The 21174-nt window shown below is 45.6% G+C and overlaps 1 protein-coding gene across 4 annotated transcripts in view; it reads left to right on the forward strand.

Annotated features, from left to right (window-relative positions):
- MYH11 (myosin heavy chain 11) overlaps positions 1–21174 on the forward strand; it is a 110350-nt gene that overhangs the window by 46650 nt on the left and 42526 nt on the right. For 2 of the 4 annotated variants that reach the window (XM_065891779.1, XM_065891781.1), the window contains exons 4-9: positions 1026–1128; positions 2747–2767; positions 5243–5335; positions 8480–8543; positions 10439–10537; positions 13763–13906. In XM_065891779.1, the coding sequence (XP_065747851.1) occupies positions 1026–1128; positions 2747–2767; positions 5243–5335; positions 8480–8543; positions 10439–10537; positions 13763–13906 (524 nt within the window). The remainder of the gene's footprint in view (positions 1–1025; positions 1129–2746; positions 2768–5242; positions 5336–8479; positions 8544–10438; positions 10538–13762; positions 13907–21174) is intronic. The other 2 variants (XM_065891780.1, XM_065891782.1) reach the window with 1 other exon arrangement.

Raw genomic sequence — 21174 nt, forward strand, 5'->3', positions numbered from 1 at the left:
AGGCAGTCTCTTGCCTGATCATTCCATCTCTGACAAGGCTAATAATGTCTTTTTTTTTTCTTTATAAAATTTATTTATTTTTGGCTGCATTGGGTCTTTGTTGCTATGTGCAGGCTTCCTCTGGTTGCAGGAGCAGGGGCTACTCTTCGTTGCGGTGCATGGGCTTCTCATTGCAATGGCTTCTCTTTGTTGCACAGCACGGGCTCTAGGTGCGTGGGCTTCAGTAGTTGTGGCAGGTGGGCTCAGTAGTTGTGGCTCGTGGGCTCTAGAGCACAGGCTCAGTAGTTGTGGTACACGGGCTTAGTTGTTCTGTGGCATGAGGGATCTTCCCGGACCAGGGCTCGAACCTGTGTCCCCTGCATTGGCAGACGGATTCTTAACCACTGCACCACCATGGAAGTCCCTAATAATGTCTTTAAAATAGATAATTTGCAGTAAAACTATTCTGTATGATACTGTAATAGTGGATACATTTCATTGTACAGCTGTCAAAACCCATAGAATGTACAACACCAAGAGTGAACCCTCATGTAAACTACGGACTTTGGGTGATAATGATGCATCAACGTGGGTTCATTGATCGTTACAAGGGTACCACTCTGGTGGGGGATGTTGATGGTTGAGGAGGCTGTGTATGTCAAGGGGCAGGGGCAGGGGCGTATAGGACCTTTGTTCCTCTGCTCAATTTTGCTGTGAACCTAAAACTGCTCTAGAAAACGAAGTATTTATTTTTTAAAGTAGACAGTTCCAAATAAACCTAAGTTTGGACCTTGTTAGGAAAACTCAGCTTTCTCTTTTACTCTTTTCATCTACATCCTTTCCTGCATCCTCTCGGGAGGAGTGGATTGAGATATGGAGCGGGGTTTGAAAACCCAGCCCAGCTCTCTGCCAGTGGTGGGCAAGTCTCCTCCCCTCTGGGAGCCTCAGTTTCCCCATCTGACAAATGGCACGGAGCTGTGGAAAAGTACCCACAGAACACCTGTGTGGGGCTGTTTCCGGTGGGTCACTTTTCCCGTATCTTTCAGAGGCGAGTCTGGAGCTGGGAAAACTGAAAACACCAAGAAAGTCATCCAGTACCTGGCCGTGGTGGCCTCCTCCCACAAAGGCAAGAAGGACACAAGTATCACGGTGAGTGGTAGTTCCTGCCCTGTGGCCACGACTTAGCAGATGGGCCCCCAGGCTCGTGGGCTGACCGAGGGAGAGACAGCACCGTTAAGAAGGCCAGGACTTGGCGTTGTAAGGACTCAGGGCTGTGCTTCACTGCCCCTCCCCAGACAGCTCACCAGAGGGCTGTTTTTCCTCCTGGGTGGGCCCGTTTGGGTCTAGGTGATTTCTCGCTTTAGCCAGGATCATCTCCTGAGGGGTCCTGTCCTGTGAAATGAGAGGAGGAGTCTTGATTGACATCAAAGCTTCTCAACCGTGGCACCAAAGTCATTTTGGACTGAGTAATTGTGGGGCTGTCTTATGCCTTGGAGGGATTTTAGCAGCATCCCTGGCCTCTCCCCACTGGAGTCTGGTAGCAACCCCTACCCTCAGTTATGCAACCAAGAATGTCTCTAGACATTGCCAGGTACTGTCTGGGGGGCACGGTCACCCCTGCTGGAGAACTACTGCCTGAACTAAATCTCTGTAAATTCCCTAGTGCTGAGGGACACCTGTCATTCCTCCATGTGTCCCTCAAATGGGAACCCCAGGGGATGGGAACATTGGTGTCATTCAGCATATGGGCTTTGGTCCAGTGCCCTTGACTGAGCATCTACTGTATGCTGGGCACTGCCAGCATGGGGTCCAGCGATGAGGCTGAGAGGCACTGTTATTCTAGCTACTGAGCTTTTGGACTCGTGGGAAAGAGAGATGGTCATCAAATAATCATACAGATCAACCCATGGTGATGCAGTTTGATTAAGGCCTTAGAAGGAAAGAAGAGCCTGTTTCTAGAATCATCCCTTCTTGGGTCCATCCCTCTCTTCCTCCTCCGTCTTAGCCCTGCCTCGTCTGTCCCAGAGGAGGCGACAAGCAATGGGGCTGCTTGAAGGACCTGCCAGCGCCTCTGTGTGAAGGTTTGGGGTGGGGGCAGGGGAACGGCAGAGCGGAGGCCTGAAGAAGGCTTGGGGTGTCACTGGTTCCTGCCACTCTGGATCTTGCTTCTGGGGCTCAGAGGCAACACTGGAGCAGCCACAGAGGCCAGTTTGTCTGGAGGCCCTCGGAGATCTCGGGTGGGCACTGGTTGTAGCCTGGGGAACCTTCCTCCCTCAAACAGACGCAGGAAACCCACACTGTCTCTGGCACCGTGTATGGGAACAAATAGCGCCAAAGTTCACGTGGCAGTTAAACACCACTTCCCACCGCCTTTCCTTTTCCTAGAATAGTGATGATAAGTAATAGTAATACTTGATAATAGTGACTGATCTTTATCAAGCACCTGCTATGTGCCAGCTACCTTTTTCTCTGTGTGTGAGAACACATCTGAGACAGCATCTCATGAGACACAGTTTTAAAGACTGCACCTTGGCCCCAGCAATTAAAAAACTTTGAAATGTCTGAATCTCTGAGAAATTAGAAAAGAAAGCAGCAAAACAGAAAGGAAATTGAATCCAAGAAAAGTTGCTGCTTTCCTAGTTGGAGAATCTTGGAGAATCCAGGCTGTCTAAGTGGGGGGATTGAAATCGTATATTCTCCAGACCCTGATGTACGTGTGATGGAAATAACACTGACATTTGTTTTATACTGTATTGTTCAACCACAGCAAGGCCCATCTTTTGCCTACGTGAGTAACTGGGAGTGTTTTCCTGGTGTGTACGGGAGGCACGGAGTGTGTTTAGATGTGCATGCTCCTGTCGCACCCACTGAGCCCCGTAGCTGATGGTAGAACGGGCTAGATCCCCGAGTTTCACAACCTAAACCTACAAACTCACTGAAACACCGTCCTGCGGGTGTCCAATGTCAGTGTGGGGCGTGGGGCGCGTTGCCACCCGCAGGACCCATTGGACTTCCCAGGGTTGACCTCCAGCCGGGAATGGATTTTCCCAGTTCAGAATGGATCTCATTACCCTTCCCACCAATGTGTCCGCCACCGGTAACCCTGACTGGAAGGCCCTGGAGACGTCTGTTCCATCTGGTTGAGCCTTTAAGGACCTTCTGGCCCTAAAGCTTCCCTGGCTTGATTGACAGTCAGTTAATGGCACTGCTGTGGCATGCCTCTCTCCCCACTCCCTGCCATCATCCCTAAACATCTCCCTGAGCCCTGTCCCCTGTGCACTGGTGTGTCCCTGTGCACGTGTGTGCAGTGCGTGTCCGTCTTTGCATGCCGGTTGCTTGACCCAGGGCTCCAGAAACGGGAGTCTTGGTGTTCACAATGCACTAGCTTTGGTGGCACGGTAAGGCCCCAGCTATTGTGACACACAACCGGGCCCTGCTCAAACCTCTGCATGTGTAAACTCATCTCTAACTCAGAGCTTGGGGGGCTGGCATATGGGTCCCAGCCTGGGAGAGACCCTCAGATCAAGAGATCCTAGCGTGTGCTAGGATCACACTCAATCCATCTTAGTTAGACCTGGGCGGCAGTGTCATGGATGAATCAGAAGGAGAATCAGGCTTCTTATATAGGATCTGCTCCTGTGTGACGTTGGCCAAGTCACTTAACTTCTCTGGGCCACTGTCTCATCATCCATAAAATGAGTGGTTTGGACCAGATCTTCATGTTCAGAGCTCTCCTGAGAAGGATCTTTTGGCCCCAGCAGCTGGAACTCCCATTCTAGGAAGGGAACATTTTTCTGGGGACATTGGGATCCCAAGTTTGTGTTGACAGAAGTGACCCCATTAGTCTTCTTCCTACTAGTCAAGCAAAGCCCTTTGCTCTCATTGTAAATTTCCACAAGTCCCAATTATGGGGATTCTACTGTGGCTGGGATTTTCACAGAGATGACACTTTTTTTTTTTTTTTTTTTTTGCGGTATGCGGGCCTCTCACTGTGTGGCCTCTCCCGTTGCGGAGCACAGGCTCCAGACGCACAGGCTCAGTGGCCATGGCTCACGGGCCCAGCCGCTCTGCGGCATGTGGGATCTTCCTGGACCAGGTTACAAACCCGTGTCCCCTGCATTGGCAGGCGGACTCAACCACTGCACCACCAGGGAAGCCCAGAGATGACACTTTTATCTTCTTTGGGAGCTGTGAAGGAGGAGGGCATGTGAATAAATAGACACGTAAATTAGTAGCTTCCTGTTCTGTTCCTTTAGGGACAGCCACCCATGATGCCCTCCTGGTGTATAGAGGAGCAGGGAGAAAGCTGTGCGCTGCCTTTTCCCTTCTAGAACCTTTCCCAGCTTCTTTTTAGCCCAGCCCAACTGCCCTGAAAAAGAGGACAGGGGAACCAGCAGAGAAAACAGGAGAAAACCCTCAGGACCCATACTTCCCAGGGTCGGCCTGGAGGAGGAGCTGGGTAGGAGAGCCGCTGAGCCAGTCTGCAGCCGCTGTGTCGTGGGGATAGGCAGAGAGCAGCTCGATGCTTCCTGGCATGATTTACCTTGTTGGCCCTTTCCTGCAACAATTAATCACGTGACCGCGTTTGTGCACAGGAGCCCCCTCAGAGGGGGCCGATGGGCTGTGTACAGTCTCAGCTGCATTTAACCTGATGAATGGAGCTCAAGCAACCTGCTTTGAAGCTTTGTTCTGCAGTCGGTTTGAAGTATTCCCGGTGGGTTTTGCACATTCCTTACTTGTCTTCCATAGGAGACTTCAGAAAACTGGTCCTGAGAAAGGAAAAATTGCAACTATAAAAAGTGGCACTAAAACCAACAGAAGGAGGGTTGTAGTGATTTAGCTTGAAGAAAGCTGCTTGTCAAACATAAGCAGCAGCAGGACTGCCGTGTACAGCAGGGCAGGCTGTGCACTGCACAACTCCATGGATTCACTATGATGTAAATGACATCCTGGTGTTGTACAGTGTGGCAGTTCTCAGTGACAATGATGTCACATAGATGAGCAGGCCCTATCTAGGAAAAAGTGGTCTTCCTAGGTGATGTCCTTACAGATGTCCCAGCTATAAGAGAGCTCAGACATTTGTTTCTCTTCTGAAATCCTTGAGTAAATCTGGACATTAGCATTGGGGGTCTCAGATGGGTAGGTGATAGGATAGGAGAGAACCCGTGGGTTAAGGGCAGAATTTTGTGACAACATCTGTCTATGGCAGAGCTGTCAGTGTCTACGTCACTTTCTCCAATAACTAGATGTGAATGAATTTTAGGGTGAGCTGGAAAAGCAGCTTCTACAAGCAAACCCCATCCTGGAGGCTTTTGGCAACGCCAAAACTGTCAAGAACGACAACTCCTCACGATTTGTAAGTAGCAAAGCCACATGGGTTTTCTGGAAAAGGCTTGGATCCCCTGGTGTCCCCTCCTGCCTGAGAACGCAGAGTATGTGTGTGCAGGGGACGTCTGAGGCTGAAGGGATGGAGGTGTGCATTGCAACAGCATTTTGCTCTGCATCTCCAGTCCTGTCTTGACCTTACAACCCTGCAAGTGCTCCAGCCACTCACTCCCTCATTCATTCACTCACTATTCATTCAACTAATATTCATTCAGCATCTGCTCGCTAGGCTCCCTGTTAGAATTTGACATTCATAATTCATTCAGTAAATATTTACTGAGCACCTAGTAAGTGCTAGACACTTACACCCAATACTCATTTATTTATTCAGCAAAACATGCATTGAGTACCTACTATGTACCAAGCACATGCAAATTTCAATAAACATTTATTATGCACCCACTGTATACAATCATTCTGGCAGGCATTTTTACACACACCATTCTCTCTCTCTCTCTCTCTTCGTTTGGCTCATTTTCATTAAGCGCCTACTGTATAGCAGACCCTGAACTAGACAGCAAACAATTGAGACGTGGTTCCAGGCTTCACAAAGCTTGTGGCCTAGTTGAGGAGCCAATAGTCAACGAGGCAGGACTTCCCACACAGGCTTTCCCAGGTTCCAAGGGCCCCCCCACTTTCTCACCTGAGCCTAATGGGGGAAGGAGAACTCTGAACACAGGTGGTTGATGACACACAAAAATTATCTTGTTGTACGAAAGAAGTGGGGGCCTCCACTCCATAGGAGAGTCAGAAAGATACTTTTTTTTTTTTAAGAGGAATGGTGCTTTTTTAAAAAATTGTTTTATTTATTTATTTTTGGCTGTGTTGGGTTTTTGTTGCTGTGCGTGGGCTTCCTCTAGTTGAGGCGAGCGGGGGTTACTCTTTGTTGCGGTGCTTGGGCTTCTCATTGCGGTGGCTTTTCTTGTTGTGGAGCGTGGGCTCTAGGTGCACGGGCTTCAGTAGTTGTGGCATGAGGGCTCAGTATTTATGGCTTGCGGGTTCTAGAGTGCAGGCTCAGTAGTTGTGGTACATGGGCCTCGTTTTGCTCCGCAGCATGTGGGATCTTCCCGGACCAGGGCTTGAACCCGTGTCCCCTGCATTGGCAGGTGGATTCTTAATCACTGCGCCACCTGGGAAGCCCAGAAAGATACTTTGATGAAGAAATTTGGTGGAAAGACTGCATCTGAATTCCACTAGTGAGGAGGCCCCTGCTGATTTGTGGGTGCCCCTCTGAACTGTCAGTCACCAGATGGGACCCTGTGAAAAACTCTTTGTAGAAACCTCTGCCCCACCCACGTAGAGCTGCTCTGTGGGTATCTCTGTGTCCTGCATATTCACACGCATGGGCCCCAGCCTTGTCAACCCCAAGACCCACTTCTTATTACAAGTAATTATGCAGTGTTCCCTTTCCTTCCCTGAAAATTTAGTCATAGATAACATCACCTACTACACACATCAGATTCAAAAAAAAATAGCACAATGCCCTTGCTAAAATATGAAGGAGAAATAAAACAATTCATAATTAAAATGTGCATTTCAGCATATCAGTTCTCAGGCCAGACCACATATGAAGACACAATGAACTAGTCAGACACTTGCATTTATATCCAGAATCACTGTGACCTTGACAGCTACAAATGCAGGCTGAGACAAGGGAGGGTTCGTCTGGGGACGGAAGCCATGGGATGGGATTTTCCAGAATGATGACATACTCTTTGGAAAGCTCTGAACCAAAGAACAATTTGCTCTCGAGTTACATGGATATGACATTCCTACATGAGAACAACATTAACATTTTTTGTGTGTTTTTATCTAAAACACCATTAGGGTCTAGGCTTAGCTAATTATAAACAGGTTTTTCACCTCCGTGAGTGTCAGGTGGGACATTTGAAAGTCATAGGGTAGGTGGCTAATGCTTGGTGTCTGGGACTCTCTTGGTCATTGCAGGATGCCCAGCATCCTTAGCCCCTGTCCACTAAGAGCAGTAGCTACCACTGTCATGTAACAACTCCAGTCCCTCCCCCAGATTTCCAAACTCCCCGTGGGGTTTGTGTTGGCTGCACCAAGAAGCACTGCATTTGTGCGTTGTAACCCAGTGCAGAGTTTCTAGGATGTCAGTAAATGAGAGCAAATTCAAAGTGAATCCCTGCAATGTTCCCACTCACTGGTGCCCCAGGCCTTCTCGGGTGGAAGGCAAGATGGCTCCAGGACCAGCAGGCTCCTCTGTTACGGTTGCAATAACGTTCATTGTCCTGAATCATTCTACTGTCTGTCTCGCTTCCTGATGGAGAAAGAGGGAGGGTTTTGTCGAGGCCCAAGCAAGCCTAGGGGACGGTGCCTCCCACCATGTAATCACGAGTGGGTGAGGGTGGTAAGGATATGATCCTTTGTCAGCTGTTAAGAAAGCAGGAAAAGGGCCAGTGCTGCCAGAGGCGGGACCTGGCTGTCCTGGGTTCTGTGGTTCGGCTGAGGCAGAAGGCAGGTGGATTGGCATCTTTTCCAAGTGGAGAGATCTGATGGGCCCCGGGGCTGGGGGCATGGCCCAGCCCTGCCTACAGAGCCTCCTATGCAGGGCCTGCTCAGATAGCGTGGCTCCCTGGCATCACTGTTCATGCTCACCTGCCCCAAAGAAGCGGTTTAATTCGCAGCTGGATGAACTTGGGCTTGATTGATCATGGAGGCCCAGCGTGTTTCTGGGCAGGGGGGCAGCGGAGGAGGCCTCCAGCCACTGGGTGTGGCAAAATGTGCCTTCTACTCACGCCTCTACCTCTTAGGAGCACTACCACACTGGGCAGATCCCACTAGCTTTCTTGGCCTCAGTTTCCCCACCTTTCAAATGGGGAGAGCTATGATGGGCTGAGGGTCACTGCAAGAGCAAGTGAAATTGATTTGAGAAAGTGTTTTCTAAGTTCCTCTGTCGCCATAAGGCCCTCGATCTCCCCAGCTCAGGAGATGCTGACCTGTGAGATTCTTGAGTGTTTGCAAGAAGCTCTCTCTGGTTTTCTTCTTTTTCCCTTGAGTGCTCCCAGACTCCTCTCTCCCCACTTGCCTGCAGCATGAGGGTGAGGGGCTGAGGCTGGGGAACCCACCATGGACTGTGTTTTCCTGTTGGCAGGGCAAATTTATCCGCATCAACTTCGACGTCACGGGTTACATCGTGGGAGCCAACATTGAGACATGTATCCTTTGCTGAGCCTGGGCCACCTGGGACTCCCACCCTTGGTCCCACCAACCTCCTGCCCAGAGCCTAAGGGGGGCACAAGAGCCACCCCTCTCTCCCCAGGCGCTTGGGTGCCATCCAGAACAAATCTCCCCTGGGGTTGTTTTCCCTTAACAGCAAGCCTTGTAGTGTGGTGGTCCCCAGGTTTGAGGACTTCAAGCAGCCTGTGTTTGATTCTGAGTGGACCTCTCCCTAGCTGAGTGACCTTGGGCTAGTTACTCAACCTCTCTGTGCCTCGTCAGTGAAATGGGGATGATAATAATACCTGCCTCATAGAGGTGTCGTGAGAATCAAGTGAATTCATTCATGTAAAGCTCTTAGAACCGTGACGGAATAAGGGCTGGTTGAGCATCGGCTATCGTGAGAACTTCGCTTCATCCTTTTCGAGCCAGGGTCCAAGGCTAAACCTGGACCCCTTGTCCTTCTTAGGAACAGGGCAGCTTCAGCCCACAGATAGGACGTCAATGGAAACAGAACTTTCCCAGAGGAACAGCCTGCTTCTGGCAAAGCAAGCAGGAAGCTGTTTCTGTAAATCTAAGGAATCAGAATCCCACCAGCCCACCAGTGCCACCTGTGCTCTTTAGCATCCCAGAGGGGGCTCAGGGCATGGCTGGGGTCAACTGACCAGGCCCCATCCCCACCTCCCAGAGCTGGGCAGGGATTAAATGAGATACAGCAAAAGACACCCATATTCTCCTACGGGGGGATAAGGAGACCATAAATAGCCTCGTGTGGGCTCAGAACGGGTATGGCCACCAGCTGAGTTCTGGTTTTCAGACGTTTCTGGATTTGGGAATTGCAGATGAGAGTTTGTGACCCTGTATAATAAGAGGCGTTGGGAGGAGAAATTAGTCTACATGACCTGACATGACAGAGCGGGGGTGGGGGACACAGTCTAATCCAATGGATTTGGGAGCACAGAGAAGAAGTGATCATTCATTCTTCAGTGGTTAGGGTTTTGCAGATTTTGTCATAGTCAAGTAGAGCCTGGTTCTTACATGGGGAAATCCACCTCGTACAAGAGCCCAACCACCCATGCGCCTCCCTACCATCCCCTCCCCCCATGGCAGAACAGCTCTCCTTAGATTGATTAGTGGGTCATGTTTACAGTCTCCTGAGGCTAGGCAGCTAGTCAGCTGGGTCAAGGTCACTCAGCCAGCCAGAACTGGTACCCAGCTCTTGAAGCCCAGCCCCTTGTCTGGGATGGTTTTGGCTACCACAGACACTTGGCATTGTCACTTCCTAGCTCTGTGCTCCTGGGAAATTGAGCCTTCCCCGAGCTTCCCTGGGCCTCAGTTTCCCTATATTGAAAATGCAAATAATATTCGCACTTAGCTTCTAGGATAGTTTGTGAGGTGTAAATGAGAAAATGCACGTCAAACATTTAGCACAGGGATTAACAAATCATAGAGGGTGTAATTATTTTTACTCTGTAATATCTAAAGACAGCTTACTCTGCAGAAGAGGAGTTGGTGATGGCTGCTGGGGAAACATCTCATTTCATGCCCCTCCCGTAAGTCTTTCATCCTGGAGTCCTTTGACTCCTGTCTTTTTATGCTTTTTTCCCCCACTCTGTTCCCCTCACTTCTCCCCGGCACTGGGGCCTGCCAGCAGCACCCAGTGGTTTCTTTTGGATCTGTGAGCCAGAACTGGAAGGTCAACTCATGTGGACCAGGCGTGGATGGCTTGACTCTGTCCCAGCAATCAGACTCTTCAGAACACTCCAGGGAACCTCTCCTGGGTCCTGGAGATTTCCCCTCCAGCAGCTGGTATGACAAGGATTGGGGAGGAAGGTCATGTTCCCACAAGAGGTACACGTGGTGTCCCTGGGATTCTTAACTCCTCCCAAACCAGATCTGCTAGAAAAGTCACGGGCGATTCGCCAAGCCAGAGACGAGAGGACATTCCACATCTTTTACTATCTGATTGCTGGAGCCAAGGAGAAGATGAGAAGTAAGTGATGAGCAAAGACGTGTGTTGGGAGATCTCAGCCCTCCCTTTCATCATGATCCAGGGTTAATCGATCAGCCGTTAACATAGAGTCTGAGATCCTGCCAGGGAAAGAGCTACACATCTCTGGGCAGCATCTCCTTTGTGTGAGTGAGTGTGGCTTCTGTTCAGTCATTCTCATTTACTGAGCACCTACTATGTGACATAGTAGATGTCCATTTCAGTTAAGCATTAAATAATTAATTAATCAAGCCCAGTTAGACTGGACGACATCAAGTCCAAATAGACACAATCTGTGCCTTCCAGGAAGGGAGAAAGACAATTGCCATATTTGCACGTTTACAAAACTTGCAGGTATTTAAGAGGCATTCTGATTGTATAAGGAATTTGGAAGGGCAGTGGAACCAAGCACTTTTCATTATTCCTGTTTTGAAAATAACTTTGAATTGACCTTTTTGTAGGGCAGGGGTCACCTATATTTTTCTGTAAAGAACCAGATAGTAAATCTCTTAGGTTCTGTAGGCCACACGGTTTTTGTCACAACTACTCAGCTCTGATGTTGTAATGCAGAAGCAGCCATAGGCAATGCCTAAACCAATGGGCAAAGCTGTACAATAGAATTTTATTTACAAAAATAAGAATGTGCTGTAGTTTGCTGCCCTCTGTTGTAAGGAAAATATTTTTCACATAAAAGCTATATACTGTATACCAGGCTCCGATAGGAAATTATACGTTCTAGGCGTGTAGAAGAGTTAATCTACTAACTGCAAAGAATATGTAAATCACAGCTGAATAAAGGAGTATACCAGTCAATACAAGTACATAGTATGGTCTACATTCTAGTAATAAGTTTAAGTCCTAAATTTTAGGGGAACAGTACAAATTTTGCTTCCCATCAGTTTTGTGCCCCGGGGTTAGTTATTTTGCTTAGAAAATTACCAAAAGGATGTGTGGGCTGGTACCTTTGCTGTGATGAGGTGTATTGCAATGTTCCACCACTAGGGGAAGCAGCGTTCCTTATTTAATCTTGTTGCTTGGCATCTGGAGCAATTTTGGATAAAAGAGGGGAGGCGAAAAAAAAAAAAAAAAAAAAGAGGGGAGGCGGAATGGATGTTAGTGGCACATAGGTAAATTAGCAGTTATAGTGCAGACACGATGGCGTGGCCCAGAGGGAAGCGTTTATAGTTTTCTTCCACCTCTTTGGCACCAAAGTCAACAATTTTGTTGTTTGGTAACCTGGGTTCCAGTTTTGTGCTCTGCCTCCGGTCCCCCAGAAATCAAGAGAGGATAAAAGCAACAACTGAGATCCCTAGGAACCACTTGTATGCTTGATGATAGATCTGGGAAGAGGTTAGGCTTTTAGGGGGAGTCAAATATTTCCACATGTATCCATGGTCTGGATAATGAAATCTTGGCAAAGACTCAAATCCTTGTGACTTTAATCAGGCATTTCAGTTAATCCAAAGGCTTAATTGGTATCTCGTGTCAACTTAACCTCAACTTTATCAAGTAGCTTCCTAGTGACTTGACCCAGGAAAACACTTTGTTTAAAAAGAAGAGCATCTTGCTGAATGCCCTCCAAAAGTATAATCAAATCCAGCCTAATTAAAGATTGATCTGGAAGAGGACACTTGATATATTGGACAGTGTCATAAAAGCAAATAGTATAAGAAAAAAAGAAGGAATTATAAATTTTGGAGAGAAAGGGATGAATAACAACAAAGGAATGTAACTACAGAGTATGACTTTTCAGAGAATAATATTTGATAGATGTCATAAACAAGGAGTTGACAAATGTTTTTACTAAAGGGCCAGATAGTCCATATCTTAGGCTTTGGGGATCATTTGGTTTTTCTTGCAACTACTCAACTCTGGCTGCTATTGTAGCATGAAAGCAGCCATAGAAAATAGACAAGGAGATGGGAGCGGCTGTGTTTCAATAAAACTTTTTTTACAAATAAGAACCTGCTGTATAAAAAAATAAAAATAAAATTCAAAAAAAAGAACCTGCTATTTAAAAAAAATAAATAAAATAAAATTCAAAATAAAAAGAGCCTGCTGTGTTAAAAAAAATTAAATTAAAAAAAAAACTTTATTTACAAAGATAACCAGCAGACCAGATTTACCAATCCCTAATATAAGCCTTATCTACTGATTCAGCTAGAAATAGTTTGAGAAGAGGGAGGCTAAATTGTAAAAGCAATTGTAAGAGCACCAAAGCTTTTTCCACCATAGCAGGAAGTCAATGGATAATATCTAATTTTGACATATCCAGAAATAGCCATTAATATGATATATAAAAGTAATATATAGTAAGCCTATTACATAGAGAGATAATGGTAACTACCAGAAAAAAACAGTTAAAAGAGATAAAAGCAGTTATTGTAGGGTAAGGTAGGAGCTGGAGAAAAGATGGGACAAGCAATTGGTGTTTTTATTATAAACCTTTAGATAGTAATTAATTTTTTCTCATAAATACATTTATTAAGCTTAACATGTTTGGTGAAGATAGGACAAAATCAACTATTACACAACATATACAGAACAAAAATCACAGTGTTAATTAGATGTCCAAAAACATATATATGGTAAAATCATATACAGCTAAAGAATTATTTGATTATTAAAGAAGGAAAAAGTGGAGTGATTCAGGGACAAATGCTGATGAAGGTTGTAAAACGAGGGTGCCTTTTTCCTCCCTCGGGATGCTCGTCAAGTTCACATTAAATTCTGTTTGATCAGTGTTGACTAGAAGCTGCAAGTTTCATTTCTCAGGCTCTTAGTACGAGCTTCATATCAATAGCTCAGTCATTGATTTTTAAAATCCATGTGTCTGTGTGATTTTGATAAAAGTTTAATAAATGGATGGATAAAGATTAATCTAACTTTTCAGAGCTTTGTTTCTGAAGGCAGGGTACTTTTGGGGAACTGAGATAAAGGTGTCTCTTCCTCTGGGTAAATGCAATGTTCTGTCAGGGGTCATGGCTTAGCAAGTGGAGCCAACAATGGATTTCAGCTGCCAGGCACCCTGGGGCAGTGCACAGCCTGCACCACTGTATGAGGTGGGTGATGGCTTCTATGCAATGAAGCAGAGGAAGGTTTAAACTGTCCAAGTCTTGGGAAAGGGAAAGAAATTACGATGGGCCAGACCCTTTACCAGGTTCCTGTCTCCTGTTCAAAATAGAAGTGTGCCTTCCTGACCACCACCCCGTCTTCCTCTCCTTCTAGATGACTTGCTTTTGGAGGGCTTCAGCAACTACACATTCCTCTCCAATGGATTTGTGCCCATCCCGGCAGCCCAGGACGATGAGATGTTCCAAGAAACCTTGGAGGCCATGGCGATCATGGGCTTCAATGAAGAGGAGCAGCTGTGTAAGTCTTCCCACCTCGAGGCGGGGTGCTGGTGAGGAGAGCAAGGTTCCTGCTCTCGATACGGATACCAGAAAAGCTTTACCAGAAGTCCAGGCTCTTGTTCAACTCGTCCAAAAGAGTTTGGGCAAGGAACACAAGGCACTAAGGAAAAAAATAAACACGCACCGACATACACACACACACACACACACACACACACACACACACGTGCACACACACATACTGAGGCTGAGTAGCAAGAGAACAAAGAAGTTTATTTAGTGCAGAAGTGAAAATTACATACTCAAAGAAGAATGTGGGCATCCTCGTGAGTGAGGGGTGCCCCGCAGGGTTGTTGATCCTCCTTTTATCTTATTTTTAGCCCTTTGAATGGGTGGGTGTTTTTGATTAGGGGTGGAATGTTCATTGAGGGGGAAGGTTGAGGTGTGGCCTGGATTACACCAGGTTGCATCAGCCCCCAGTCTTGTGCATTTTTCTGCTGAAACCACTGTACCTGTGCTCTAAGAGATGTTTTCCCTTACATTTTCCTTTACTAGTCAAGCGCCACAGGTGAAAAGTCTTATAGGGTCATCAGCAACTGTGCATTTTTATTGTGCATGCTCTACAGTTTTATTGGTCAGTTTCTTGTTCAGATGTTACAAAATTTCTGTGTTGGATACCATTCCTTCATGCGTCATGGCCTCATTAAGTGCAAAACAAGGAGGTGGCTTTGCCTTCTGCCTAATGCCTATACATGAGGAGGCTGTCCTTGGGCCCAACCCTATCTTTCCTGCGTCAGTACCACTGGAATTAATTAGGGACTTTTCTCTGGTCAGGACAGATTTCTGCTCTCTGAATTCCCCACTCCCTCAAAAAAAAAAGGAGAAGGAGAAAAATTAACATTACTTTAGGTGGTTTATTGGTGTTTTAGAAAGGTGGCTGCACGAGTTATGGCTCTTTTGGTTACAAGTGACCAAATTGGCTTAAGCAAAAAGGAAAATGATTCACTCATAGAGCTGAAAAATTCAGGGATAGTGGTTTCAGGAACAGCAAATTCTAGGGACTCAAAGAATGTCTTTAGAACTTGGTCTCTCAACAACATTGTCTTTAAGTAGGAAGTAGTTTCTTGGCAACAAAATAGCTGCTGTGGCTCCAGCCCTTACATCCATTGGTTTTATGTCCAGCAGAAATGAGCAGAGTGGATTCCCTGCCTGCACCCCTGAATGGAGTCATATTGCCTAGGTTGACATGCATATTCCTGAGCTACTCACAATGAGCCAGGGTTGTTGAAAGCTCTGTTATGTCTCTTGGTTATGGTCTTGATTCCATTCTTGGAGCTGGAGGTAGAGAGGTTATTGGACTCATTGAGAACATGTAGGTGGAGGGGAGGGTGAGTAATTGAGGCAGTCAGTGTACTTGGGTTCTTCCTGGAAAGGCAGTTCTGGTGATGGACCAATATTGATCAATATCATCAACCAATGACCGAGAAACACATTTCGTCCTGAGAATAGGAAAGCTCATAGAGATATTTCTGGTTTCCATACTGTGCAAGAAACACTTTTTCTTCTGGGTTAGATATGCCTCAGTATTCAAGGTTAATCTCTTTTGGGAACACCAAGACAAGATTGTGGAAATTTTCGTTTTCTTCCCACACCCCCACCCCTTTGGAGCCCCAGAATAATGGCTACAGTTGCAAAAATGAAACTTATAAGGAAGGGCAGCTCCTTCAGAGATAACTTGGGGCCCAGAAAAAAGAAGACTCCATGAATGAGATAACAAATGGGTGGTGTTTGTGGATTTTGGCTAGGATCCTACTTCAGAATCCAGTGCTTACAGCATCCCTTCCTTAATGACATCAGCTCTCCAAGAATGACTCATTTTATTTGGAACATGAGTCAGTTTTTACTTCTAATCTTTGCTTTAAAAAAAGAAAATACAACTGATGATTAAGTACTTGCTGTAGGCCAGATATTTGCTAAATACCCCCCCCTTTCTTTTTTTCGGGACTTCCCTGGTGGTCCAGTGATTGGGACTTCGCCTTCCAGTGAAGGGGGCGAGGGTTCGATCCCTGGTCAGGGAGCTAAGATCCCACATTCCTCGTGGCCAAAAAATCAAGGCATAAAACAGAATAAATACTGTAACAAATTCAGACTTTTTAAAGACTTTAAAAATGGTCCACATCAAAAAAAAAAATCTTAAAAAAAAGGAAATTAATGGGGTGGAAAGGGCCATATACACAAATAAACAGATAGCAACATCATGACAGGTACCTGAAAAGAGATACAAATTGCACTCAGAAGTCCAGAGACTGTAACAAGTAGCAGAAATATCATTTACATAATTGTGACTTTAAGTACAACGCTCCATGGGAAAGTAATGGCTTAAGAATTTCAGATCCACTGTAATGAGAAACACAAGTTTGTAGGTGGCCTTTTTTGTCCCACAATGAAAGGTCTTAAATGTCAGGGTTATATTTCCTTTTTTTTTTAATTTAATTTTATTTATTTTTTTATACAGCAAGTTCTTATTAGTCATCAATTTTATACACATCAGTGTATATATGTCAATCCCAATCGCCCAATTCATCATACCACCATCCCCACCCCACCACGGCTTTCCCCCCTTGGTATCCATACATTTGTTCTCTACATCTGTGTCGCAACTTCTGCCCTGCAAACCGGTTCATCTGTACCATTTTTCTAGGTTCCACACACATGCGTTAATATATGATATTTGTTTTTCTCTTTCTGACTTACTTCACTCTGTATGACAGCCTCTAGATCCATCCATGTCTCAACAAATGACCCAATTTCATTCCTTTTAATGGCTGAGTAATATTCCATTGTATATATGTACCACAACTTCTTTATCCATTTGTCTGTCGATGGGCATTTAGGTTGCTTCCATGACCTGGCTATTGTAAATAGTGCTGCAATGAACATTGGGGTGCATGTGTCTTTTTGAATTATGGTTTTCTCTGGGTATATGCCCAGTAGTGGGATTGCTGGGTCATATGATAATTCTATTTTTAGTTTTTTAAGGAACCTCCATACTGTTCTCCATAGTGGCTGTTATCAATTTACATTCCCACCAACAGTGCAAGAGGGTTCCCTTTTCTCCACACCCTCTCCAGCATTTATTGTTTGTAGATTTTTTGATGATGGCCATTCTGACTTGTGTGAGGTGATATCTCATTGTAGTTTTGATTTGCATTTCTCTAATGATTAGTGATGTTGAGCATCCTTTCATGTGTTTGTTGGCAATCTGTATATCTTCTTTGGAGAAATGTCTATATAGGTCTTCTGCCCATTTTTGGATTGGGTTGTTTGCTTCTTTAATATTGAGCTGCATGAGCTGTTTATATATTTTGGAGATTAATCCTTTGTCCGTTGATTCGTTTGCAAATATTTTCTCCCATTCTGAGGGTTGTCTTTTTGTCTTATTTATGGTTTCCTTTGCTGTGCAAGAGCTTTTAAGTTTCATTAGGTCCCATTTGTTTATTTTTGTTTTTATTTCCATTACTCTAGGAGGTGGACCAAAAAAGATCTTGCTGTGATTTATGTCAAAGAGTGTTCTTCCTATGTTTTCCTCTGAGTGCTAAATCCCCTTTTTAAAAAAATGTACCAGAATGTTCAGTTTTATTTAAATACTAAAAAACTGGAACAAACTAAAGTATTGATTGATAGAAGGCTTATTTAATTATTGGTTGACCTTATGAAAGAAAGCAACGGGACCTTTTAAATGGTCTTAGAAAGACATTGCCTTACGTGGAAATGCTTCTAATATATTTAAAGTGAAGACATCAGGGAACAAAGCAATGTGCTAAATGCTTTATATGCATTATTTAATGTCACAACAACGCTAAGGGGTGGCCATTATTACCTCAATTTGCAGATGAGGAAACTGAGGTACAGAGAAGTAAAGGAAATTACCCAAGGACACACTGTTGGAGCTGGGACTCACTCGGGTCTCATGGAATCCCAAGCCCCACTTTATGATTCACTGTGCTCTGTTTTTGTCTGTGGGAAGGTGGGTTTTGTCCTTTAATCTTAAAAAAAAAAAATCTGTGTCAGAACCAAGGTATGGAAACCAAGGTTAAAAGGGGCCCAGAATGTTCTACAATGTGGACTCGCTTTGCTGGGTGATAAGTGATACAGAAGCCCACCATGAGATGGTGGTCCCTTCTCTAGTCCCTTTCAGTTCTTCTGATGACTTTCAAAGAGAGGAGCAGTTTGGCACCTACTAGGTCTTCAGCCCCTCCCTGACACTTGCTAATCACCCTTTTAACCCTGGAGAGTAGACCCCAGGCCCAGCACCTTGGGCAGGCCCTAGCCTCTTGCTAGCATTTGATAATATGGTTTATCTTTCCTGTATTTATTTTTACAGGTGCCATCTATTTATGGCAAGGGAAGCTGATTTTTCACTTAAGATAAAGTTTTCTACTTAAGTGAATCATAGGAAAGAGAAGTGAATGTAAAAAAAAATGTTAAGTAAATAGTAGAACAGATGGTATGCCTGTAGAACAAGCATTAGGATGAGGGTGTACAAATGACTGACACCCATGGGACACAGACTTAGACCAGTGTGTATACCAACCTTGATTATAAATCTAGGGCTACTCCCAACCCTCCCCAAAGAAGCCAAAGGAAAATGGGGAGCTGATGGTAGTGTCAGGCCTGACCCCTGGAGCTGCATGAGGTTCCAGGTGACCAGTCTCCTCTGGTTCCTGGACTTCAGCAAGGGAGAATTACTTGCCCTAGATTGCACAGGGAGCTAGGAACAGTATAAGACCATCATAATCATTGTGACATCATAGCAGCTACTGTTTATTGAGCACTGCCTGGGTTTAGGTGCTATGCATTTAATCCTCAGGACAACCTTATGAAGCAGGTGGTTTTATGGGCCTTCAGATGGTGAAATGGGCCCAGAGAGGCTAATACCTGACTTGAAGTCACACAGCTGCTACTAACATGGCCAAGATGCGAACTCCCGGCAGCTAACTTCAGCATTGTCCTCAGATCCTCCCAGGGACTGTCTAGGTCCATTTCCAGGTGTCAGTCATTCACAATTGATGCCGCTTCTGGGTTTCATCTGTATCATCATTGTTTGAATATTTTTATGCCTAGGGTGGATTTCTATAGCCCCATCCACTCTGGGCTTTGTCCTAAACAACAGTTCCGGACAATCACTAAGTATGTGTCCTGGTTATACAATTTGAAATAAATTAGAATAAGTGCCTAACTATTGAAATGTTTTAAAAGTTTCACATACCACCTATAATCATCCACTCTGTGTACATGGGGTACGTCTGCCACATGTTGGGAAAGCCTATTTCCTGTTCCTCAGTAATAAGAGTGGCGTATTAGTTTCCTGAGGCTGCTGTAACAAATTACCACAAACTTGGTGGCTTAAAACAACAGGAATTTATTCTCTCATGGTTCTGGAGGCCAGAAGTCTGAAACCAAGGGGTGGGCAGGGTTGGTTTCTTCTGGGGGCTCTGAGGGAAAATCCATCCCAGGCCCCTCTCCCGGCTTCTGTGGCTGCCGGCAGTCCTTGGCTTGTAGACGCATCACTACAACCTGCCTCCTTCTTTACGTTTCCTTCTGCCCTGTGCATCTTCTGTTCTCTCTGTTATCAGGTCACTTGTCATTGGATTTAGGGCCCACCAGTTTAATCTAAGGTGATCTCATTTAATTGCATCTGCAGGGATCTTTTTTCCAAATGAGGTCGCATTCACAGGTTCTGGATGGTCATGTCTTTGGGCGGCCACCTGTCAACTCACTACAGGTGGCTACTTCTATTTAGCACCTACTGGGCCAGGCCCCTGTTTGCAGCATCTCTCCTGATATAAACGTTATGAAGCAGGTACTGCTGTTACCCTCTCCATTTTGCAGATGGGGAAACTAAGGCTTAGCAAGGTGAAGCTGGACTTCCTAACACTAGAGTGCATGCTTTCAACCACTGCCCCAGACTGCCAGCCCTTGCCACCCTTGCTATCTGGGCAGCCCTCTCCACTTTGCACTTTGCTGTCCACCAGCTCTTGTGACCTGGGAGTGGTGACAATTCTTTTGTTATTTCTGTGACAGTGCTATCTATACCAGAAAGTGCAAACCAGCAGTGCCTGAGCCCTCAAGAGAGATTGGCCTCCACAGCCATTAAAGTTGTCAATTTTAAACCTGGGTAGATTTCACATAAAAATCTGGGTTTCCATCATCTTTGGAAAAATCAGAAGCCTGGCAGCTCTGGGCTTGCCTCCCCCGCAGCCATGATTGGAGTAGCAACTCTCCCCTTTCATGCAGGGTTGTGGCCCCCATGAGTCCCCACAGTCCCCATCAATCTGCTTTGTTCATTTAGACCAGTGGTTCTCAGCTAGGGGTGACTCAGCCCCGGGGGGATACTTGGCAATGTCTAGAGACATTTTTGGTTGTCCCAACTTGGGAGAGGGTAGCACTACTGACATCTAGTGGTTAGAGACCAGGGATGTGGCTAAATAGCCTATAATGATGCATAGGATATCCCCAGAACAAATTTTCACTAGTGCCCAGGTTGAGTGCCGAAATTCACTGCTTACCCAGGCTCTGCAGGCATTCCAGCAATCCTAATTTAGACTTGCAGTTTAAGAACTGTGAGTATTGGTCTTGACAGTTTACTAAACCCCTTTCATAGATAGTAGTAAAGAGACTGCCTCAGCTGTGCCCTATCAACAGGAGCTCTGTTCATCTTTTGGGTGTAGATTTTTGCAGTGGTGAATGGGAGCATATGGGTGGCTGATCTAGGCCTTTCTCCTCCTGAGCTGGGCCAGGTGTGAGGACAGCTGTTGTAAAAGGTTGTCACCGCTCGTTTGGCCTAAGGAAACAGAGGAGGCTGGAATCTCTAGGTTTTGTTCTTGGAACACAGTGATTTCTTCTTGGAATGGAAGTCCTGGGTGATTTGCACCTGAGTTAATCTAAAGCCACGCATTTGCATTAATCAATCCTCCCTCTATTATCCATCCAACCAACCAACCAACTATCCATCCATCCATCCATCTATCCATCTTCTTCCATCTATCTATTCATCAATCCATTGATTGATCCATCTATTATCTATTCATTCATTGATCCATCTATCATCCGTTTTCCTTCCTTTCATCCATCCATCAATTCATCTTCCAACCATCCATCTTCCATCCCTTCCCATGTGTCTGAATACACCTGTGTAACTAGTACCTTTTATAACTAAGAGAACATGAATACCACCAGACCCCGTGAAGCTCCATCTTGTTCCTTCTAGTAGCTTCCCCCAGTCAA

Source organism: Phocoena phocoena, chromosome 15, assembly GCF_963924675.1.
Source record: "Phocoena phocoena chromosome 15, mPhoPho1.1, whole genome shotgun sequence".
In the NCBI taxonomy this organism is placed as follows: domain Eukaryota; kingdom Metazoa; phylum Chordata; class Mammalia; order Artiodactyla; family Phocoenidae; genus Phocoena; species Phocoena phocoena.